Below are 25,529 nucleotides of genomic sequence, written 5' to 3'. Positions count from 1 at the left end.
TATTACTCAGACCCTTGGGCCTGTTGAAATATTAATTTTAGGGCCATTTGCAGAAACGTATAAAATTTTGTAAGATTTCAGATGGCCAGAGGTTTTTAATATTTTGATTCTCATACCGCCTTTTGTTTATCTAATTCCTATTTTATGATATAAATTGTACAAATTCAATTGAATTTATCAATTCAACACAATGTATTGTACACAAAGAACACTTTTGCTGTTCAACTGATCACTATATCATATTATGCTGCTGCGCACCTTGTCCAAAGATACAACCTCATATGCTGCTGATACTCTTTTCAACCGCTCACATGGGACGGTAATAATGTTTTGAAGTTTGGAACTGTTGATGATCAAGTAACTTGATTAAAAAATTAGATACAGGAAGAATACTTACACGTGATAATAACAAGAATAAGCCTGAAAATCATTTCAGCAAACACAGGATGTTTTAGATCACCTAATTGGTTAGCCACCCAGGGCCAAATAACCTCAACAGGTACATAAAACTGTAAAGCATAAGTCAGTAAAATACCCAAGGAAATCATCAGCTTTACACTTTCGGCCAATCTGAAAGGTAAAGAAGAACGGCGTTTCATTAATCGAAAATATAGTACAACTTTCTAGCTTAGAATAATTTCAGTAAATCAAAAACATATTTTTTTTAACTCAAAATAGATTATACGATTTTGACAAAATAAGTTTTTGAAACACAACGCGTGTTTCGCTATCACAATAGCATCTTCAGGTGGGTGAAGGTAAACATATATTTTTTGTTGTAAATATGTTCGCAAAAATGTTCGGACAAGTAGGTCTATTAATATTTTGATTTGCATTCTTGATGTAAGAGAATGTTATAAAGTGTATTCCGAATTTGAGATATGACGTCAAATTTTCCTGAAAAATTGTATTTTTGAGACTGTTTACGGCAATAAATGTTCTAATAATAAGGATTAAATCAGATGAATACCACCCGCAGATATGAATGTAGGATTCACAATTGTGTACTATAAATATTGTAAATAAATGTTGTCGTTCATGGAAGACTTTAGAAATCCGAACTTTCCGAAGTCTTCCGTTGAAGAAAATATGGGACAGCTTCAGGCCTTGAAGAAAATCAGATTTCTATAGAAAACAGTAGATAACGAGATTTATCGCCAACCCCTACACATGTTAAGAGAAAGGTCTAAACTTTATAGTTGCGTTTACAAAGTTACTCTCAGCTCAACTTTCTCATGAATCGATGAACGCAACAAATACAAGATTAAGGATAAATGCATATACTATTAAAAAAAGTCTACGCTGACATATACTCACACTTCATTCGGTAAATTGAGGGTTACACTACCCTTAATATCGTTCCCAAACTTCAAGTAAGCTAGGAACCCCATGAAGCTATAGAGAATTATCACACTTCCCATACCCACGTTGAGAACACCACAAGTTCTTGAGAAGTTCTTAGGGTTTTTCATCTCATTTTGTAGTGGCAGAACCTGCAATATGCAAAAAAGGAATATTAACTTATTCATTTTGTTATCATCTTCCATTTCTTTCTCCAATATTCCGCCAAGAATGTAACAGACATTATAATCATTCCGAATAGGAAATATTTCTTGAAGCGTGCCAGATTTTCAAAGGATATGTTAATTGGACCCAAAGGGAGCTACTTTTCAAGGGACTGACAATTCGGACTGGACGCGATGTCACAGCGGTCCTTTGAAAATGCAGAAAAAAAATCGTTACTTGTACATACTCGAGCGTGTCAGATTTTCATACGGATGGTTAATCTCGTGTTGCAGACGTGTTGACCCATTAATCTGACACTAATTAGACGTTAGATTCAATATTGAAGGCTTTTCATTTACCGCTGAAATCCCAACATTTGAAAATAGAGAGGACTCAGAAACATTGATTAACAAAATTGATTCTGTCAAAACTAGATAGGCCAGACCCACAAGATTGACTGTTAAAGATTGTTATGCTATGTATCAAAAGAATATGCAGGGTAAGAACTATTTAGAGGGGGTCTACAGGGATATCGAAAACCGTTAGGAATACAGGGTAGCTTAAATTACGAAAAAGTTGCGTTATTCAACGATGAATGGGTGGGCGTTAACAGTTCCCAAATATCTCTGATGGTTCCTGAGATATCTCGAAAAAACTGAAAATCAAAATGATCATGTTTTCTTCATACGTCATTTGATTTTGGAGATAACTACTCGAAATTCGGTGTGCGTAGTCATAATCCTATATAGCAATTATACTGGTGTACTACTTTAATCATAATATTTAATATTTTAATTTAAGCCACCCTAACGGTCATTTTTGACGGTTTTCGATATTCCTATAGTCAGCCTCTAAATAGTTCTAACCCTTTACTTTGCTTTGGATAGCAATATTTATTAGAATCTTTTCTTGTTGTTTGTTATTCCTTTTTTTTTAGTTTAGTCGCTCAGGTATTATTACACTTGTTAGTTGAATTATTTGGAAGATGGTTTTAATTTATAGTCATGATCATTTATAATTAACAAACTGTATTTGTACTACCTATCAAAATTAATACATCGATCTGGTATCAAAGATTATAGAGTAGAAAGATCTGTGTGTTTTTAAGACGCTAGGACTGGTTAAAATATTAGTTTGAGTGCCATTTGCAGAAATATATGAAATTTAGTAAGATTTCAGACGTCCATTTCGATCAAAGAGGTTTTGAATGTTTTAATTCTCGTACCGCAATTTGCTTATCTAGCCCGTTCTAGTTGCTGATTATTGAATGTTTTTGTCTTATTTTTCGGTAAAAATACCAAAATATTGTTCGAAAATTATTGAATGTTGAAGAACTGCGGATCAAATAATTAAATGGATTTTACGAGATTAAGTTTTTCACTCAACTAAGGTCAGTATTAAAACTCGTAACATGTGAATCGATCATTTATTGATTCTAATTTTCGGTGCTCCGAATTGGAAAAAATTCTCAGGGCGTGACTTCAGCAAACACTTCTGACTACACCATGTGCAGTGAACATTTTACTACAGGTCAATTGAGAACTGTTCATCCACGTAAATTGTTGTATGCAGAAAGCATCCCATGCATTTACGGCCTATTAAGGGAAAATTATGATCTTTATAGGTCCATTCAATGATTCTCAACTACTATTCGTTCAATATATTAAGAAATGTAGAGGTTTTATTGATTTCCAATTGAGAAGCATAGAAATATCAATCGAGTGAGAACCGAGTGACTGTCAAATTGTTGTTTGGAAAGTCAAAATTTTATGAAACCTACTATCAGTGTTTTGTTCGTTCATTAATCAATTTGTATATTGTGTCATAAAGAGACTATATCATAAAGAAATCTCAAAAAAAGCACCAAGAAACTATACTGACAGTCTGACATACTTGTCTTGTATATCTCTGTAAGGTTTTTTTTTTGAGTGCGGTTCTGGAAATTCTATGAATAATACCTACATACGTAAATAACTGGAATGTGTATGCTATGATGGTATATTGAATATTGGTTCATATTAATTTCTGATATATGTATATTTTACAAATTCAATTTCAAATTTTGTAAATTTTTTATAAAATGAACTTCAATAAAACAACCTATTGCACAGAAATAACATCTTCGACGTATAGGAGATTACCATATACTTTTTTTTGTGTCCTAGTCAAAGCTTCATGTATTGTCCATAATTTCAATTTTTGTAAATTTTTTAAAAATGCAAATAAAAATACAGCACATTCAACAGCGTTTTTCATTGATATCAATTGATTCCAAACAATGTTCAGATGAAAACTAACATCCTGATAACAAAATAAAACCATACTTTTGTTTTGTCGCTGAGGATGTTTGTTTTCTGATCGAAACAAAGTCGATATTAAAATTTAATAAAAGGAATAGTATTCGAATTTCGCGCCCCTCAATTAAAAAACAGAAAACTGTTATTAAAAAGTTTTTCTGTATCGACAGTTACAGTGACTCTAGCGAGACAGTGGCGACAATTGTGGTCTCGTTTTTCATCGTTTTAGCAAGGATATGGCGGATTTGGTCACGTGACGTGACCTGAGCCAATCCACATTCCGAATTAGAGATCATAGGATTGAAATCTGTGCTTCTAAGCCGCCATATTCTTGCTAAACTTCCAATTGTCGCCACTGTGTTTGATAGAGTCACTGTATCGACAGTGCGTTTTGAGCGCCATCTCATTGTCAAGCGTGTTTTCACTGACCAAAATGTAGTCGGTTTTTAGTACTAGATATATGAGGGCGTTTCCTATATGTTGTTCCTTTTTTTAGTTTATTCGTTCAGATATGTATTATTACACTTGTTAGTTAAATGATTTGGAAGGTGATTTTTATTTTTAGTCATGATCATTTATAATTAACAAACTGTATTTGTTCTGCCTATCAAGATTAATACATCTGGTGTTTTTTGATTTTCTGCATATTTTTCCAGAAAAAATCGCCAATATTCGAGTTTCTTCCGCGTCGGAAAAGCTCTTTGCTACGGCCCTGCCTAATGTGGATCAAAAACTATAAATGCGGATAAATAAAACTTACCAATCCTATTCCTTCAAAAGCAAACAGGGCGGTCCCAAAGAAAAGCGGCATTTGATGAAGTGAAGCTACATAATTCCTATCCTCTACCGAAGGCAGATCCTGAGCAATGTAGTAGACAGTTATCACTAATCCTATCAACATGAACACATTCGCAATCATGGAAAGAGGGGCTAAATACTTCAGATTACGAACTAACGCAGTTAGTAGTATCGGGAGGAATATAATTGCCATATTATAATGGACGTCCAAATGCAAGTCGTAATCCTTCAAAACCTAAAAGATAGAAAGAAATAAAAGACAACTTCAATGGGTAATGTTGAGGTGAGGATAATCAAAACGCCTTCCAAAATGTTTTAGGTAGTTTCCCTCACCCCTACTGTTATGAACAATGGTTAGATTCCTTTCCACTTTCAAATGGCACACCCAGTATATCTTCGCATTGCAATTTCAACAGATTTACACCTCAAACAATGGTCTATGATATATAAGGACGAAGGACAATCTCACTTTTTGGAATATTTCTGCTGGGTAGGTTATTTCAGAAAGAACCACTTTTAATTTTTCTTGTGTATGTAGTATTACAGCAATTATAGCACTGTTTGCTGTTTGTACTTAAAATGTACAGGGTGCTTATGAGAAAATAATTAATTTGAACAAATCGAATCATTCGAAAATACTCCTCAGCAGAAATATTAATAGAAGTATGGCTTCATTTTACCATTTTTTTTTATAAGAATCCCAATAACTTATAAACCGTTTAGTTTTTACCCAAGGTGTGGTATATGTACTGTTGAAATCATCATGAAATCAGCTATCTTACTATGCAAAGATACACAGGGTGTGCCATTTTAAATAATAAAGTAGTACAGTAAATCGGGGTGAGATTGATCAATTTGAACTCTATTTTCGTTACAATTCAAAAAGTTCGCGATATTCATCATTTCTAAGAACTTAAGCTGTTATATTATGGTCCTAAAAGTGCAGAATTAGTAGGTAAGGCCCGTTTGCACCAATATCCCTCAAAACGAGTACTTAACTAAGTGTCGTTCAAAGTTAATGGACGCTTAATTTTATTCCCAGTTGCAAGACTGTGGCTTAACAGAATCTTGAGTAAGGGGCCCATAAGTTTTTAGATATAGTAAGATTTCTGTTTTTTATTTTGGTGCAACTTCATCCTAGTCCAATAAAGCCATTTCATTGCTTGGCCGGTTGCTGATGATCCTTGTCATTTCATTACCCTTACTTTATTGTCGTGTCAGTCAGTTTCAAGTAAATTATTATATTATTATCAAAGAGTGACAACTTTTTGTTGTTGAATTAGCATAATTATTGATAATGATATGGATTGTCAAATGAAAGGTACCCCATTTTATATAAGTACAACACTTTCTTTGTAAGGTCTTATGTGAATTTGTTTTATTAATGTTGAATAGGAACTTGAAGAAAATGTCCTTATTGTCCTTGTTAGTAAGAATACGGTGAATGATCGCCCAGCAGGTGGAGTAATCTACAAAGAGCACTCAACTTTTCTCAACAGAAGAAAAGAGTTTGTTGCTAACTGCAGTATGATTTGTGACACATAATTGAAAATAAAAAACTGATGGCATTACAATAAAGGCAAAAGGAAAGGCTTGGTATTCAGTAATGAATTCATTCAATTTTCGAAATCCATCAAAAATGGGAAGTTCTGCAGCCAGTTCAACAAATTATTATAGGATAGAATCCCGCCCTCAAATATTTAAGTGGCCATTACAGGACCACTTGAATTTAAAGTTAGCTTTATCCATTTAAATGTCAGTTAACAGCTGGTGCAACATAATTTACGTTAAGGGTTCATTTTAAGGGACACTTAACACTAAGTGCGTTTGGTGCAAACAGGTCTAAGTAAATTTGTTAAGAAAAATCCCTTTACCTCATGAGAAATGAGAGATACCCTATGAACTGGGTATGGGATGAAATTGATAACATAAATTTTATAGCTATGGCTTTTATCAGGCCGAATCGGAAAAAATGATACAGGAAAAAATTAATTCTTTTGACCTCGAGAATCTACTCCTGAAATATTTGTACGAGTCAAAGACTCACCCTATATAACGTGGGATAAGATCAATGTCACCCCACTCAACATTTGCGGCCATCTTTAAAAAACAGACGTGTTTAGAAAAGATAAATGCCTAAAATCACTATCACAACTCCGTTCAAAAAAATTACTCTTTTTCTTTACCATCCAAAGTACCCGGACTATCGAAAAAGGACAAAGATTAGATTCAATTCAAAGAAGTATTTCTTTCTCACAGTGAGGATTTCAAAGTAATAACCACGTGAAGTAATCTCAGGCAAGACCAAGTAAATGATAACTACCAATTGCAGGAAATAATACATAGCTGCCGCCTGTATTTGCATATACGCGATTCAATGAATGATCATTCTCACCCCGGCATTCTAACCCCGTTTCTCGTTAAGCTGTTTCTGTAATAACCGGAAGTTGTGAAGGTCTGAAAATATTTAAGGGAGGAAGTCCATTGTCGAAAACATGCAAATTTTCAACAATAAATTGTGATAAGTTCTCCATAAAAGCCTAATAGCACATAAAGGTGGAAAAACCACGAACACCAAGACCTATAATAGTAAAAAATTCGAAAATGCGTTCAGTCTCATTTTCTGTCAAAAAAGCTTCACCCTTGAAAGCACCCTTTTTACTCCGTCGTTAAAATTATTCAGTGTAGTAATATCGTCAAAAAATTTGTAATTTCCGGACTCTAATACTTAATCGTCTCCTTCATTTTCACTTACTTATAACACAGTGCAAAAATTCATTTTTACAAATGCTTACATGAGCTTTCGATGTAAAAACATTTTCTTAAATGTTATAATGACAATGGTGATCGACTGAATCATCATTTTTATTCTCACCTGTTTCAAATTTTCAGCTATGAACACAAAATATACACAACAAAATCCTATTTGAGTTACACATAAGAATACATTCACCAACTTTTTCATAAACTTGGCCATTCTCTGGAATCTTGGCGGTCCTTCCAGAAATACCATTTCGACCGTTTCAGCAAAGTCAGGAGCGCTTCCATCCGCTTTTAAACCCACCTTTTCGGCAGCGGTCAACTGAAAAATAAGGATCTTCCATTAAAATTGAATGTCAATGAATAAAAATGGGTTAACAAGAACTAAAGCCTAACTACAAGCCAGAAGAAACGAAACCTGTTGCATAAAAGTTAACAGAGATATGGGTAATTATGGCATTCCAAGTTTTATTGCGATTAATGATTTTCTATTTTGTCATCTGAAGGAGCTTCATTTATACAAACATCCTAAGCTAGCATGGTATCACTTGGAAGACTGGACCTGGTCGAAAGACCCTCCCAGTCAAAAGCAAGATTTGGCTATTTTTAATTTACTACTGAAGGCATTTCTAACGACGAGTGTGATCCTCCACCAAGATCAGCAGAAGGTTTTTGACGCAGAGATGATATTCCTCCCAGTGCAATTGAAGAACAAGTTATGTACCTATAATTATTTATTTTATTTTTCATTCATCATCAAGTCTTCGAATTAGTTTTGATGAAAGCTTTATTATTCACTTTTTTCCTCGTTTTCTGCTCTGTTTCTTTGTTTCAGATATTATTTCGGAATGGAAAGAGGATAAAGAAATATTTTCATCAATGGAAAAGAAGCCCTTCAGTATTAAAAGCTTATTCTGTAAACATATTTCTCATCACTACAGTACTCACGGGGAGACAGGGTTTTTTTACTGAGGTTTTTCCCTAAGCTCTTCTATCATACTCCAAATTGTATGGTACCCCTTTACACTAACCTTCGCTAAAACTCATACATATGCTATATTTTTTGATAACCAAAAATGTATTACTTACATTCAAAAGAATATATATTATATATGGTATCGAAGCTGGCGTTCATTCTCCAGTTTCGCAGTGGTTTTACATTCGTCATATCGATGACTGGCAGCCAAGCCCTGTACTACAGGAGACCCGTTTCATATTCTGTTGATAATATTTTATTGCCGTGCGGGGATTTTTATTTATTTTTTCTGGCAAAAAGAACCAGGTGCAGTTTTCAAGAGAAATTTTCACGCTTGTCTATTTCACGAAAAACTTATCCCAAGGTTAAAAACAATTTTCAAAACAGTCCTTTCCAAGTGGGATCGTTACTTTTGGTTGTGTAGGTAGGTACACGCTATATTTCCGATAATAATAATATTTTATTCAAGAACTCATTGCTACCAAGTACAATAGAGGTGCTTTCAAAGATTTTCAAATCAGATGTCGATCTTAATTAGTCCCTAAGACAAAGTTGACTTTTCTGTTAGTGTCAAAGAGTGATGTAGGTAGAAGTATGGCTCTTTGTGTCTTCTATGTCTTCTGGTGCTATTTCTATAACTTTTGATAAAATTTCAGGATGAAAGAACATGAAAATTAGCACTCTAAAAAAGGCAGCCAAAAATTTTTCAGCCAACATCAGAGGAAGAAATGTCGAAGTTATAGCTAGAATTTCAAGAAAAATATGTGATTTCCATAGCAACGCATTGTATCCGAAAAGTGGCAAAAACGTCCCGAGGTGTTGAGCTAACTATCCACCCAGCATCAAAGAAATCTCTTTAAGGACCTCTACTATTCCGAAATTCTTCATAAAGAAACGAAAATTTTTGGCTGTCTTACATTCACACCTTGTACAACAAGAAGAATTTGCCAGTAGCAAATAGGCGAAGAAAAAGGTTTTCCATCTCGGGGTGTAAATCCAACATTATAAAAGGGATGTTGAAGTTTTAGCTTGTCAAATTTTTTAGGTGTTCCACATATCATAAAATCAATAGAAAATTTGTGCCATTCAAACGAAAAACAGATCTTTCATCAGTTTTCTTCGCTCTTCTCAAATTTTTATTTGAATTTATTTTATCTCATATACCTTGTGATATTTCTCACCTGACAAGTAAATTGAAATTTTTTAATATGGGCCTGCAATTATTTCTATTTTTTTTTTGTGCTAACGGTGAATGCCAATTGGAACAAGCTTGTGAAATATATCAGCAAAAATTTTACCATATTAACGAAGATATATAGGAGTTTATAGATTTAGCATTTTTTCCTAAATCACCCTATATCTCCGAAACGAATACCCTTATGGGACATTTGAAACCCAAATTCTCATTCAGTTTGAGGTCCTCTATCTCCACTTAGCCGTTGTCCCTTACGTCACCAGTCAACCTGTATATCAAAGTTTCTCAGAATCTATCTATCTATCTGTAGATACTGGAGATCAAAATGTCTTTATTAATCCTCTAAGAGCTATCACAGTTGAAAACTATGCATTCTTTTTCTGCCACATTCATTACCAGACAGTTTTCTCTTCACACCACTCAATAATGTCTTTCAGTATAAAATTGGCTTTCCCCATTGTCAGTTCATGAGTTGGTGAAGTCATCGAAAGGTTCACATCATCTAAAAAGGCAATAAGTTCTGCCATGAATCCGCCAAGTAGTTCCAGCATAAGTATACGGGGAAGATTGTTTATGTGTACTAGGAAAAGAAGAGGGCCCAATACACTTCCCTGTGGTACCCCGCTTTATTTTTCTTTCTCGTGGATTGATATTTGGTACTACCTATATTTACATCCACTGACTGCTGCATGTCCTTCAGATAGCTTTCCCTCAGCTTCAATTGTTTGTCCCTGAATCCATATCTTTCCAGCTTCGAGGGAAATACACTTCCCTGTGGTACACCGCTTTATTTTTCTTTCTCGTGGATTGATATTTGGTACTACCTACATTTACATCCACTGATTGCTGCATGTCCTTCAGATAGCTTTCCCTCAGCTTCAATTGTTTGTCCCTGAATCCATATCTTTCCAGCTTCGAGGGAAATACACTTCCCTGTTGTACACCGCTTTTTTTTTCTTTCTCGTGGATTGATATTTGGTACTACCTACATTTACATCCGCTGACTGCTGCATGTCCTTCAGATAGCTTTCCATCAGCTTCAATTGTTTGTCCCTGAATCCATATCTTTCCAGCTTCGAGGGAAAACGATTCCTGATGGAAATCGCGTGTTTGTCGCTGCATCTGGACAGGAGCAAAAACACCAAGATCACTTCTTAATGTGAATCCAGTTGTATATCTTTCGTGTTATCAATTATTCAATTCAATACAGCATCAATTGAGAAAATATCCGTCTTCCTGTTTCACACCATTTTTATCGAATCTTGCATAACATATTACGTAATAATTCAATGTCATGTAAATCCTATTTATTGAATACAATTGTAATTGTGTTACAGCCATTTCATCCGTAAACTGTTTCACGTATCTGACGCCTAAGAATTATTTAATCATCAATTAGGTTATCTTCCTACAACTCATTTTCGAGCTCATCATCATCTACATTAACACCATAATATAACCTTCAATGAACGAGAAGACCAAAAATAACTGATAGATATTCATTACGACAGAAATAAATATGGGTTAAACCGTTTTTATAATTTAAACTGTTGTTTGTGTTTATTCTTTTCTGATTGTTTCATCCTTTGTTAGAATCAATTGAAATAATCAGCTCTTTGCTGCTTCCCGTTTTGCCTTGTTCATTCTTTCAATATGCAACGTTAGTCTTCAATTAAATACTATTAGGTGCTATTATTGAGAATTCCAAAATGTTTGCGTTAATGTGAACATCAAAAACTTGTTAGAAAAAACTAAATAAACTAATTCAAAAAATTGAACGAGTTTTCAATGAAACTTAACCAATAAGATATACAAAATATAGGTACATTGATTCACTTTCAAATAGAAAAACAATTAAATAAAACGTTGAATTAGTTCATAACTTACATAGGCTTCACTTTCGAAAGCTTATAACAAATGAATACTTTATAGGTGAATATTATGAAAAACGTCAAGCGTCCCTCGAAGATTCCTTTTAAATCGTCTAGTGACGGAAATTCACTAGGGAGACAAATTTTTACGAACCTCCAACATTTACCAAGATTGGATACAGAACTCCATAAAGAAGAGTGTGGCCCACCCCAGACGCATCGCTCATTTTGAGTGAGTAAATAAAGATATTCCGAAAATCTTTTCTTGTGGTGTGTGTAGGGTGTTCAAAAACACAATTTAAAATTATTGTCATATATACAGGGTCTTCGAAAACAGAGATATAGACCAAAGTTACCCTTTTTTAAATGTAACACTGTGTATTTGACCTCAAAAATGGAATAACGAGTTCAAATTATGATGATATTCTTCAGATCACTTTACACCTTAGAAGGACCATTTACAAGAGAATGGCGAAAATGGTTTACTAGTTTTGAATTAAAAATCGAAAATTGCTCAGAAACTATCAGGTTTAGATGTAGAAAAATGTTATGAAGATAGTTTCGAAATTAATTTTCACGTTTAACGAGATATAAAAATAAAATAAGAAAGTTTTCGACGATTATTTGTAGTTGATATTTGAGAATTAATAATGGTCACTCTTTACATTCCAGAGTTGAAATTTTCTTTTATATGCAGGAGTTGCCAACTTGTCTACTAGAAAAAATTCTGTGCGTATCGCTGGTGTAACTAGTTTCTTCGTTAATTGCTATTTAAAAAAACTCCATATTTTAGATTTTTCGCCATTATCTCGTAGAGGGTGCTTCTGAGCTATAAAGTAATCTGAAGAAACTCATCATAACTTGAGCTTGCCATTCCATTTTCGAGGTCAAATATAGGGTGTTACATTAAAAAAAGTGTAATTTTGGAATATATCTTTTTTTTCGAACAACCTGTATATATGACAATAATTTTAAATTGTGCTTCAGGACACCCTACACACACTACATAGATTTTCAAAATATCTTCATTTACTCCCTCAAAATGAGCACCGCGTCTGGGGTGGGCCACCCGGTAGAGAAAAATTGAATGATTCATCAGTATAAACTTCTATTAACTAGTTTCTGAAAAACTGACTGACTCGAATAGATAAATACATAACAAATAGCAATAAATCATGCATATATGCTAAAGTCGACTGATTCTCATAAATATCATAAAAAACTTTTTTTTGTGTTTGAGCAAGATGACTGGAATATGTACCTGCCTGCATAAGAAGGAACGATGGTTGCAACATTTATGATATATTTTCCTACATAAAATTGTGTCAGATAAAACGCAACCTTCAGATGGAGTAAAATACACTCCTTATATTGACGATAAGCAACTTGGAAAAAATAAAGGTCTTATTGGGAGCCATCCAATTATGCTATTGAATTATTCTTCTTCACTGTTTCAGAACTATCAATTGTTTTTTTATTGCAATCATGACGAATATTGAATTGATGTGGCCGAAATCAGTAATTGAACTTAAAACAAAATTATGTATATGCTTTTCACTACCATGAGTTGTAGTGAGTTTACCTCCACCCACCTGAAGATGCTACTGTGATAGCGAAACACGTACCGTGGTTAAAAAACTCATGTTAGTGAAAATCATATACATAATTCGGTTTTGGGTTCAATCATGACGAATCGTTTATTACTAGCGTTCGTACAATTCTTGAAAGATCTTTGGTTTAGGCATATCTAAACAAAGATAAATATATGAATTATCAGAAAAAATTAAATTAATGTTCGGTGTTTTGGAAATAGAATTTTTTGTCAGAACTGTTATATCCTTCTAGGATAATATACAGGTTCTGTATAAATTATATCTAGTAATATTGCAGTGGAAAGTCATTCGTAAAATTCTATGACATTTAGTTCAACACCCTTTCAATAAGGAGTATAGCACAAAATAATCCCAAGGCGATGTTACAATCATTTATACCAATCAATAAGGAATTATTTCGATATATCTGAAGAAACCCCTTCACTGCAGCTAGTAAACACTTGGAAAGGAACAGCATTAATAATATGCTGAATCTCAATCAATTCGATCAAATCAATTGTCGCACATAAATGTAAATAGCTCAACGAATTCTAAGTACTTAGTTCTTTATTCAATTATGAAAGATGGAGGCAATTGCGAGTCTTCCAATTAAAAGATTGTTTATCATCCTTTCTCCTTTTTTTCAAAGCATATTCCAATCGAGAATCATTCAGAATGAGGCTTCTGAGGTTTCTTTATCGAGAATTAGGTTGAAAGCAGGGTTCTAATTTCACATTAATATTTGGTACATTTTTCGAAATAGCAATATTTTTCTTGTTATCAAAATTTGACAAAATATATAGGACAAAATGAAAAGTGTACGCCTGTTACATTTTTGGTGAAAATTAAGAAAAAAAAAAACGAAAAACAGAGATATACGTGTATATGCTGCTAAAAACAATCAGCAATTTCGGTGGATATTTTAGTAGCTCATTTCTCCCGAAATATTTGTAGTATATTGTACTTGAGAAGTTAGTACCTAAGTTTCATATCAATCTTTCGACTTGAAATATTTTGAAAAAACACAAGAAAATCAATGTTTAGTAGCACTCTCCAGCATATCAGCTGATCATACAAAAACATGGAGCCCCTTGTTGGAAAAACTATTTTATTGGCGAAACGAAGTAGTTTTTAAAACTGTTTGAAGTAAAAATTATGTAATTTACTCTATGTCCTTATTATTACCTACTATCATCAAGTATCAGCAAATATCTTTCCACCATTCACTGTTGGGTTAAAATTAACAGTGCTGTGCCTAAGGTGGCGTAAGGACACAGTAACAAAGTCTACAGAGAACCCAACTGGTTCTCCGAACTCCTACAAGCTCACAGAGCTTCTGAGGGGTACTTTGGTACCTACGGAGAATCAGGATAATATGATATGATATGAAAATATAAGCTACCTAAGATTTAGGCAACAAAAAAAAAAGTTCTTCACCAGAATCTACTTCTCCCAAACTTCACATGAAAGAATTTTCGAGATAAGTCATCATTTAAAATAAGTCATAACAAAAGTCATCAAAAATCTATGCATTTAGTCATAGATACTGGATTTGCATCCATTGAGCAAAATTGAAGAGTGAACCATCTAATTGACAGTATTTTTTACGGAATAACCAAAAATCTATCGGACATAAGCTTGGAGAATACTTACGAAACTTTGCACATATTTCTGAATTCTGCATTTCAATTCGAATGTTAGTTTCTATTTATTTCAATTAATTTTATTTTATGAATAACCCTGACAAAATACAAACAATATTCGCAAAATATATCCATGGTAGTCTATGGTTCAACGAACCACCAGATGAACCAGATGAATTTGAAAGTTTTATCTATTTTGTTGAATTTAAAATAGAGTATTTATTGGACCATAGACAACATCGATGTATTTTCCTAAATACGATTTTAAAGTTCCTGTAAGTACTTTTGCCACTTTTGAATGAAATTGCTTGATATAAATAAACAGTCATCATTGTATTCAATACATATATAAATTAATAATAGAGTGAGCATTCAAAAAATACCAGAAACATTTTTTTCTGACTATATGCAAGAAGAATACTGCCGTTTTCAGGAAAAACGGAAATTGAAATGAAGAAAAAAATGACATTGTCTCTAAACCATTTAATTTTGAAAACCAATCGAGTGTGGAACATTTTTTTTTTCGATAGGATATTTGGATAAAATAAATATAATTGCTATTATATTTATAGTTCAATTTTTAATTTTGTTGCACGAATAAGTTACAAAATCATTTTATCCACCCTTGCTTTGTCCAGTTCTGGATCTATTCTGAACTAAACCGTCAACAGAGCTTTAGAATTGGTTTTATAACTGAACAAATTACCTGACAATGATTTCACGAAACTGAAATACCATTCATATCATATTTTCTTATTCAGAACTCATACCTGTAGACGTTACCAACATCTATGCCAATCTGAGTATTGGACTTACAGTTACTTAGAATACGATTAAAATAAAGTTGTAACAGTCATTTTTGACCAAGGATTTTTACACCGTATCACAAAAGTAATTGTTTCTTTATGCATGTAGGTATATTGTATATCTACCCCTGAACTTTGACTTCAATACGAAAAATCGAGTATACTTTGAATTTAAGAAATGAATTAATGCTTTTAAATGTTGAATTGAATCGTATTGTAGAAGAGCTAAAGTATTTAGAAACACAGGAGTAGAAAAGGCCATTTCTACGAGAAAAACGATATAATGTATTATACCACAGCTGAATGTTATGAAGATTAAGCTCTCTGAAGCTTAAATCATGTCAGTCTTATCAGTCTAACTATGCTCACCAATAAATGTTGACAGTAAAGGCATATCACGCCTAAGAAAAGTATAACAATTGGTCCAACAACAATTCCTGCATTTTTAACAGCGTCACCCATGGCAAAAATTCCTGATCCTACATTTCCTTTTAGTAAGTGCATCAGTGTTTCCACATACCTGCAGAAAAATTGTCACAGTCAAAACGAATTGCTGTAGATTAAAAAATGAACCATTTTCATTCTAAGAATTAAGTTATGCTTCATAATTATGCTCCTAACACACTTGCAAATTCCATCTTACTTAAATAAAAAGACTGAAAAATGTCATCCTCAAATGAATTACAAGATTAACAAGTAATAATGCCGATCTGTCCTGAATCGAATAATCTGAAGAAATCTAAAATATGAAAATTTTCAAAGCGAATCAACTCACGATGTAGGATGTTCAACAGGAAGTCCATGGCCTCCAACAACTGAACTTAGTTTTTTCTTAGGGGGCTTCTGTGGTGAAGATATCGGAATTATAGGATCCTTCGATTGAAAAGTCATCTGATACATATCTTCGGTGCTGAAACGATGACAGAATGTTACAAAATTTCTCTCGAAAACTATTTCGCTCACTAAGAATTCGAAAAGATTATTTTTTAACGATAACCGAATTCGTTTGTGCGTGCCTGAATCAAACTGTTTTCAAAACCAAATTTCTCATGAACTGCTTAATTGTTGAAATCACTTTCATTCAGGTTTCATGATTACATTTGGATCCCTAGAAACATCTGAATTTTGATAAGCGAAGTGGAAAAAGTGAAATAGAAACACATTGAATGATATAGCTCTGTATATATACAGAGTGAGTATAAAGTAATTTATCCAATTTATATCTTTGATATTTACTATTTCGTAGAGTAATGCTCAAACAGGTCTTTTTTTACTTTACATAGGTATTACTTTTTACTTTTCATGTATAATAGAGTCATGCAACTTCTAAATTTTTATGACCTGATCGTGTTTTGATGTATTAGTGAAATTGATACGATGGAGTTTCAAAGTTTAATTGCTCGAATTTCGCTGAAGAAGAAAAACATTCAGTTTTGTGACAAGAACTATATAGGGTTGAGTCAGCACCATTGCCAACTCAGTTATTATTGATGCTACGAATTCGGTTAAATGGGCAAACTCGTAGCATTTTTAATAGTCTTCTCGATGCCGAATACAAACAAAAAATTGACAGTTACGTTTTCAAAATATTTCATAAAATTTTATTTTATTTATATTTTATCATGCATTTCGATGCATAGTAACATTCTGAACAACAAATCTCATATCACCTTTCTTCCTGAAGTTGAAAATAAACGACTTATGTGCAAATATTTATTACATTCACTAGTAAGAAAATTTCTTTGTTTTGGCGTATAAAACCTCATGATTGTCCAAACACCCAAAAAATATTGTCATTCGTATAAATACCAAAATTGGGTGTCACAATCATGAGGTTTGTATTCGAAAAACAGAGAAATTTATTGTACTAGTGAATTAAATAAATATTTCCACATAAGTCGATAACCTTTAGGAAGAAAGGTTATATGAGCTTTTATGTTGAGAATGTTATTACGAATAATACGAATCGAAATGCATGATGAAATATAGGGTGTTTAATTTGGAAATCATTTCATGAAATGCAAAAATTATAGAGTAAGTTATAATCTTTGTCTTAGTCTATAATCTTTTATGAAATGTTTTGAAAACGCAACTGCCAATTTTTTGTTTGTTTTCGGCACCGAGAAGACTATTAAAAATGATACTAGTTTGCCCAGTTAACCCAATTCCTAGAATCAAAAATAACGGAGATGTCAATGGTGCCGACCATTTGGAACACCGTGTATATTTCTTGTTTCATATTCGGTAATTTTTTTATGATATATTCTCAATCAGTCAATTAAAAATACTTATTGTCGGAAAGCACTCGATTTGTTTACCAAATTTAAAAGAATTATCTCCATTTGTTTCCAGGAAAAACACTGAGTGGTGGAGTTTTTCTTTTCATTTGTCTTCATATGTAGGAAAACAAATAATTAATATATGAAAATTCTAGGTGAGATTATAATTATACTTCCTGCTCGAGTGGATAAAAAACCATAAACAGATTATCTAGATAATGCATTATAATGAGCAATACTAATGAGTGGGCACAAATATTCCGCTCTGAAAAGAGGTTATGGACAACGATATTATGGAATTTTATACGGTTCTAGCACGAGATTCAAAAGTCGTTCGTTTATAAGGTGCATTTGAAAACACTGAAAAATGACTATCGTTGAAGGTTTTTTCTTGAATCTTGTATATCGAACAATAGTTAACCCAGTCCGAGAGAAACATTCTGAATTTTTGAGGAAAATTTCATGATAAAATTGCAAACATCCATATCGTCAGCTTATTGCCAAAACCAGATAAGTAATATTTTGTTAGATTTGTGTAAATGAGGATTGAAACTATACACACAATAAAACAACTACATGAAAGGAAACCTTCAATAAGGTGAGTCTTTGACTCGTACTAAAATATAAGGACAGTAGATTCTTGAAGTCGAAAGAAATACTTTTTATTTAAACCATTTTTCCTAATCGGCTCCGTTTGAAAGATACAGGATTTTGAAAAACCAAAGAAAAAATGTTATTTTTAGTTCTCACAAACGGTTTCATCGAATGGAGTATAGTTTTTCATTTATTGATGAATCTCTTTCGAACACAAGATATCACCCACTTCTTTCAGTTAATGATCATTACGTACCATAAAAATACCGAAAATTCAAAGAGCCCAACACTTGAAATTAAGTTGGACGCTATGTAATGAATATTTGAACGTTTTGTAAAATAAAAGTATTCTTCATATTTTCTCGTATATATGCGCCGTTTTCGAATAATTTGATGTTCAAAAATTAAAAAGTATCTTAGAAATTTGAAAAATTGGATACTTTGGCTGAATACAACTGTGTTCAAAAGATCCACAAATGTGTAGGGTCACAGATTAAGCTGGTTATTCTAAAGGTAATTTTGTTTTTTCATCAGGGGTGGCACAGTTCATTATGAAAACTCAAAATGGATATATCTTTTTGTCAGGGCTGAATCGGAAAAAAATGGTATAACATAAAAGTGTTTCTTTTTACCTCAAGAATCCACTGTTAAAATATGAAATATTTGTACCTGTCAAACACTCACCCTGTATATTGATATGAAAGAATTGGATTATTGATTTATTAATGGCATAGTTGCAGTCATATATTTTACAACACTTCAAGAATGGAATTGATTCTCACTTTTCAAGACTTTCGAAACTGATGTGTCTTCTAGAAGTCACTAGAAAGCGTAATCATTTTACAGCATGCTATGCTGAGATCCGATGAAAAAAATTTCACTACTTTTTATCTGAAGAATGAAACTGTGCACTGAAAAAGTACATTTTCGTTTGAAAAAATCAAGTTGACCTTGAAATAACGTTGAAATCAAGGTCAATAAAATATGTTCATTTTTCGACCCCTTGATAACAAATTTTTATTTGTTGCTACTGTAATTTTACTACGGGTAGGATTGTGGAAACAACATTGAAAAGAAAGAAGACTGTTGAACTTAGTGAATAATTTAGACCACTTCTTTGGCGATTTTACGAATACATTTCCAATCAATCTTTTTAAACTGTTGTCTGGGGTCTGGGGTCTCAATAGTTGTAGGTATGTAGAAATGAGTCATTTGATGAAAAATCGTTTATCCTAAGTTTACCTTTTATTTCAATGCACAAACCTAATATTCTGTGAATGTAAACCTTCATCCATCCTGAAGATGTTACTGTGGATAGCGAAATATGTGTCGTGCTTTAAAAACTCATTTTTGTGAAAATCATCAAACTGTTTTTAGTTCATATGGATTTTCATCAAGTATAGTCTACATCAATTCAATATTTGGTCAATTCAGTCATCACGAGATAAAGTGCTTCTCGTGGTTTTTCTATCATTCAGATTTCAAATGATATCTCAATTAAGCGCTGTCATTAATAAACTACTTGATTAAATAACTGATTCAAACTTGAACGTTTTGTAAACTCAGAACATTTCAACTTGATCAATTCTACTTTCTGTTAAAAAAACTCACCTTTAAAAACCTATACGATGCATATTATTCAGAACAATTTTAAGTTAATTTAAATGTTACCTACCTTCTTCCTTTTTCGTTGAGATCGTAAGAAGACTTCGTGTTGTACCATTTTCCATTACTTGGTTCATTGTGAGGTTCCATTCTGTAATTTAATCACATTAGTTGACTAATGGTTCAGTTTATCTAGTATAATAATACGTCCTAGCATATTTCTTATAATATATTCAAATGAGTTGCATACTAGAAACATTATTTCATTTGACATGTGAATTTGAAATGTTCGTAATCGTTGTAGGTTTGTATAGCTGCAAGTTTCAAAATGGCCTGTTAGTTACAGGGAATTCCAGAATATTAGGTACATAACCATCAGCTTCGTTTACTTTCTTAAAATTCCATTAAAACCATAGACTCTGATTGAAACCAAGAAGTGAATAAAGGAATTCATTCATCTACGACCAATGTTTAAATTCCCTATACTATACAGAATCATAAGGACTATGGAATTTAACTATTTTTCCATGTTCTGTATTATAAGATATACATATAGAGAAAACTGCTGAGTACCCAACTACCAACTAACAACTACAACCGAATCATATGGATTTATCATTGCATGAAAATGTATACTTAGATGTTGTCAAGAATAACAGATTTATTTGAGATAGAATTAAAAACATTTAACATTCACGCCTCTAGTTTGTCTTTTGGATAAGAGATATTATTTGAGTTAAGATTGATGGATATTCATATAATCATTTTTGCAGTTAGAAAACGTCATATTTGCAATGGATCTATGGATCGGGCAGAGTTCTGGACTTATGTGCTATATTGAGGATGTATTGATATCTAGTTAGCCTAGATCAGTTCCATGCATAAAAAAAATATTGTGTTACCATAACAACGAGCAGTAACTCATTAGAAGTGTCAGTGTGAAGTTTGAGGTCAAAAACTAGAGTTACGCAATAAATCAAAAGAAAGAAGATGTCCACCGAAATTGTGAAAATCGAAACATTGGAGTATCGAGCCATCAAGTACCTGTATTTGAAAGGGTTAAGAGGTAAGCAGATTTACGAAGATATGCTTAATATACCCTTGGTGATCAATGTCCTTCGTATGCGACCGTGAAAAATTGGACTGCAAGCTTCAAAAGAGGTAAATTTTCCATTGAAGATGATGACCAATCGGGAAGACCAGTTTCTGTCAGTCCGAAAATATGCAGTTCATGACATCATTTTATCAGACCGTCGAATTGGACTAAAACGGATATCTGAAGCACTGAATATTTCATACGAACGCGTTCATCTTAAGGTGCATTTACACCAAACAAGCAATGTTTTCGAACGTTCGAAAACTCAGAATGGGAGGTGTTCACACAGCCAGCGCCTGTCCGAACGAGCAGTTGTTCTTGATAATTCAGCGAGTTCTCTCTAAAGTGCACCGACATGGATCCCTCATTATCTAAAATTGCAATTTCTATTCAATCTATAGTAATTAGAGTCTCTGATAGTAATAATCTCTCAAATGAAAGAACTACGCCAAAGGAGGAGACGAACAACCTGGGTGAATTCTTTTCTGAAAGGAAGAAATTATACCCAGCTGCTGGATGACTTGAGAGCGGACGAAACTGAACTTTTTAGAAATTTCTGCCGCATGTCATTATCGGACAAAATTGAGGAAAAAGTGTCAGGAAAGACACCAATTATCGAGAGAGCATTCCAGCGTCGGTTAGATTGGCACTAACGATTTTTGGCTACAGAGGTGATTCTTATGGAAGTGTCATGTACCTTTACCGAATTTCAAAACCATCAATATTGAAAATTATTACCGTCTATCTGTGAAGCCATCGTAAATGGACTCCATTTCAAATTAATTATGAAATCACGATTCGAGAGATCTCACCAAAATTCAAAATAAATTAAATACCAAGACCCAATAACTTATCACGGTCCACAAGTGTTTTCGATGATATGACGCCAGAAGTGCAAGGAAATTCGAATCCCTTTGATGATTCGTCGGTTTACCGACATGAGACGGAACGGGATCGAGCTTTTTAAAACGTTTTGAAACAGGCTTCGTACACTTTATTCGGCGTCGATGGGTGTTTACATTAGAGGGTATGTTCATTAGTAAATATTCGAGAAATTCCGATGTTAACTTATTAAACAGGACTGGTATGGAACAGACAGTTGATTCTGTGATGTTTGATCTCGTTTGAGGCTTTTTCGATTTGTTTGTTGCAGATTACTTCATCTTATAATACTCTTTTCGTCTTCTGTCGGTTGGATGGCAGTGTTGTTTTTATCAATTCGTTCGTTATAGTTTACTTTGTCTTCTGTGACTTTTGTTTTTGTTCTTTTGACGGGATGGCGGTGGTAGTATATAAGTAGAACACGTATGATGTGATTATTTATCTTCATTCGTTTTGGTTATAACTGTTCTGATTTTTCTTCGATCGATCTACGACATTGCCCATTTTTTAAAACGGGATACTTTGGTGTTTAAAGGCCACTGCTTCCCCTTAAAGTAATTTTATGTTCGATTGCATCATAAACACTGTATTTATGAATTCGTTTAGGGTCCATAATTGGCTACTTTATTGGACACCACTTTATTGGACACCACTTTATTGGACTCAACTGTAACTATCATTCTGTCAAGTAAATATACAAGATGCAAACAACGCTTTATTGGAATTTATAGGAAGAAGAATTGAATTTCGACCTAAAAACGAAATTATGAATTACTATTATAAGCATTAGTGTGGTAGTTATATTAAAAACACATTCTTTGTTATTCTAAAAATGCATGCCTAAGGAAGTCGAGCTCGAAGTGGAAGCACAGTTTTCGATCTCCAATACTCTTGATGCTGCATCAACTACTTCCTGGCCCAATATTCTGGTGGCAAGACTTATTTTAGTACTTTCCGATTCATCTATGTAGTCCATAGCGAAGATCTTTCGTGAGCTTTCAATTCACTATTGAAGTAAGCCAGAATACTGTCTTCTGTCGATTTTACAATTTTCCTCGTTTTACACCACTTGTTATAGGCCGCATACATATTTTCATAAGCACTTTTAGATTAAGTTGGTAAGAGAGATTCTTTGGCGCATACGGCTAAAGTTTATACGCTTTCTTCTCCAGCACTATCCATTTTTTGGATTATTATGACGTTTGTCACAAAATTAAGGAAGTAAACAACTGTGTTTACTAAGGTTGCTAAGGTCGCTGGTTACTAAGGTAAGAAAATTAAAAGCACACTGTTTTTCAGTAATAAGCCATTTCAGAAAATGAAATTTCTGCATTGCAGTCGAACATAAAGCTTTGTATGCAACTCGTACATAATTAGGCTTTATGGACTTGCCCAAGTTATTGGCCTCGCTCGCTTTGCTCGCTCTGCCATAAACTTTTGGACTCGTCCATAAAGACCTAATTTATGTACTTGGTACATAAATAGCTATAAAAGAACTATTTTTTCAGACCATTAGCATGACTTCAGATGATTTTCATTGAATTGTTTCTGAAGATTTTATGTAAGTTCTTTTATTTATGACATTCTACCTTTTTAGTTCAGCTTTATTCATGGCGGTTTTTTACACCCGCTATTTTTAGTTAGGACCTCTTTAAAAATTTATATTTTTTTTCAAACTTTTTTATACTGTTGACTTTGTTTTATTTTATATAATTGACCTTCATAATTTGACTGCTGTTTTTTTGACTTTTGTAAGCTTTCATTAGTTTGCTTTAGCTTGTTGCTTTTATCGTTTTTGGATGTTTTTTATTTGAATTTTCTTTACTTTGTCCTTGTACTTTACTGTAGAGGATTTTTGCGTTTTCTCCATGAGTTTTTGTTGTTTTCCAGCTTCACTTATGTGATTTTTATACTCCTGAAGATGAGCTGAATTAGCTCGAAACATGTAGAGTTACAAATTAAAATCGCAAAAGTACTTACATCTGGATAGTGTTTCGATTTATCAGTGTTTACACCGCCTGTGCATATTGCGTGCATTGTTCGCAAACAGTGCCTTATAATGAAACATTACTTTACCGGCATGTGAGATCGAGCTCTCTGAAACGTTCGAAAACAGGGTTTGCGAACTCTGTTCGGCGCCGATGACTGTTTACACCGCCCGTACTACTGTTTGCAAACAGTGTTCGCGAATAATGCTCGTTTGGTATAAATGCGCCTTTATAGTTCACGTCAATTTGGACATGAGAAAAGTGGAATATTTATCAGATGATCAATATGATCATTTTGCATAATTTTGTTTGCTTATTTTGTGATACGAGTATATCTAATTTATTATTGATTTGTTGTGTTAATTTTCTTTTACTGGAAACTTATCTTATTTTACCTGTCCTATATATTCTTATTTGTAGTGTCAAAGGTATCAATAAAGAATTATTATTATGACTTCAATCCTCTCCAGAGGAATATTCGCTTATCTTAGATATATATCATATATCTTTTTAATATATAAAGATTAAGCTCTGTTGGAGCCCTTGCCTGGTTTTCGGGCTCATGGTTGTGGTCAAGTTTCTTCAGATTCTCTGTCAGTTCCTTCGGTATCAGGCTTGTTGATTTCTTGATTCTTTCAACTTCTATTGTGTCCTGATTTGTTCCCCGAGGTCTCTGTATTTAGAAATTTTTTTCGATGTGCCTATCTAGTAGCTTGTTATTTGTAATCGCCATGTCCTTTATTCACTTAATTGGTGTGTCGCACTGTATATACATATTCTCAAACATCTCCTCATATTTATTTTCTTCATATTCGGAATACCAGTATTTGGCGATTTTTCCCGATTCCTTCATATGTTCATATTATGATTTCGCATTTCGCTCTATTCAACGAGTGTTATAACAATAATCACCATGTTATCAGTTGAGTTGAATCGCGTTTTCCTCAAGATTAACGCATCATATATTATGATGCTATTAAACGATCCTCCTCAGAAAATTAAACTAAGTATATCGTTAGGAAATCTACAACGCGTTTGAATTTTATTCAGAGAACGAATCGAAGATAAAAATTCCAGTCGAGGAATGCATTCACACGTACGAAAACTATTTGTTTTATCGTTCCATTGGTTCCACCTTATTTTCAGATAATTGAAAAAACGAATCGCTAATTTAATATTTAACGATTTTTTACAAAGAAGGTATTTAATTGGGCAGGCAAGATTCTCTGATAGCTCTACTGATTTTTTTTATAGTTTATGAATTCGAAAAATATAATATCAATTAAGAAAGTTCAAAAATAATCTCTGTGGACGAATAAGAGGAGTGATACAAATTCAACACAAATTACTTAACTAACCAGGTGAAACAGCAAATAGAATGAAAATAATCGATTACATTATACATCAATAAAATAAGTAACCATTGGAAATGAAATAGAAAAAACATATTATGAAATAAGAAACTGAAAATCGAATACATGGTTTATCAAGATAAAAATAAAATAAAAACTGAGAAGAAACAACAAATCCCTCAACACTGACCAGTCAAATAAAAACAATGAATTTTTTTTCTAACTTCTCATTTTCGAGAAGAAACTTTTTTCTTCATTTTCGATTTTTCGGGAAATTGAAGAGACCTTT

At 33.1% G+C, this 25,529-nt stretch overlaps 1 protein-coding gene across 5 annotated transcripts in view; it reads right to left on the bottom strand.

Annotated features, from left to right (window-relative positions):
- Window positions 1-25,529, bottom strand: part of LOC123313837 (proton-coupled amino acid transporter 1-like) — a 58,578-nt gene that overhangs the window by 968 nt on the left and 32,081 nt on the right. For 2 of the 5 annotated variants that reach the window (XM_044898907.1, XM_044898890.1), the window contains exons 2-8: window positions 19,993-20,073; window positions 16,220-16,354; window positions 15,814-15,964; window positions 7,477-7,683; window positions 4,564-4,836; window positions 1,318-1,493; window positions 398-570 (exon numbers count right to left, since the gene is read on the bottom strand). In XM_044898907.1, the coding sequence (XP_044754842.1) occupies window positions 398-570; window positions 1,318-1,493; window positions 4,564-4,836; window positions 7,477-7,683; window positions 15,814-15,964; window positions 16,220-16,354; window positions 19,993-20,072 (1,195 nt within the window). In that variant the 5' untranslated portion in view covers window position 20,073. Of the gene's footprint in view, window positions 1-397; window positions 571-1,317; window positions 1,494-4,563; window positions 4,837-7,476; window positions 7,684-15,813; window positions 15,965-16,219; window positions 16,355-16,542; window positions 16,578-19,992; window positions 20,076-20,311; window positions 20,392-25,529 lie in introns of those variants that run through there. The other 3 variants (XM_044898898.1, XM_044898917.1, XM_044898926.1) reach the window with 3 other exon arrangements.

Source organism: Coccinella septempunctata, chromosome 1 (genome assembly GCF_907165205.1).
Source record: "Coccinella septempunctata chromosome 1, icCocSept1.1, whole genome shotgun sequence".
Classification (NCBI taxonomy): Eukaryota; Metazoa; Arthropoda; class Insecta; order Coleoptera; family Coccinellidae; genus Coccinella; species Coccinella septempunctata.
This window is presented reverse-complemented; position numbering and strand designations above follow the sequence as displayed.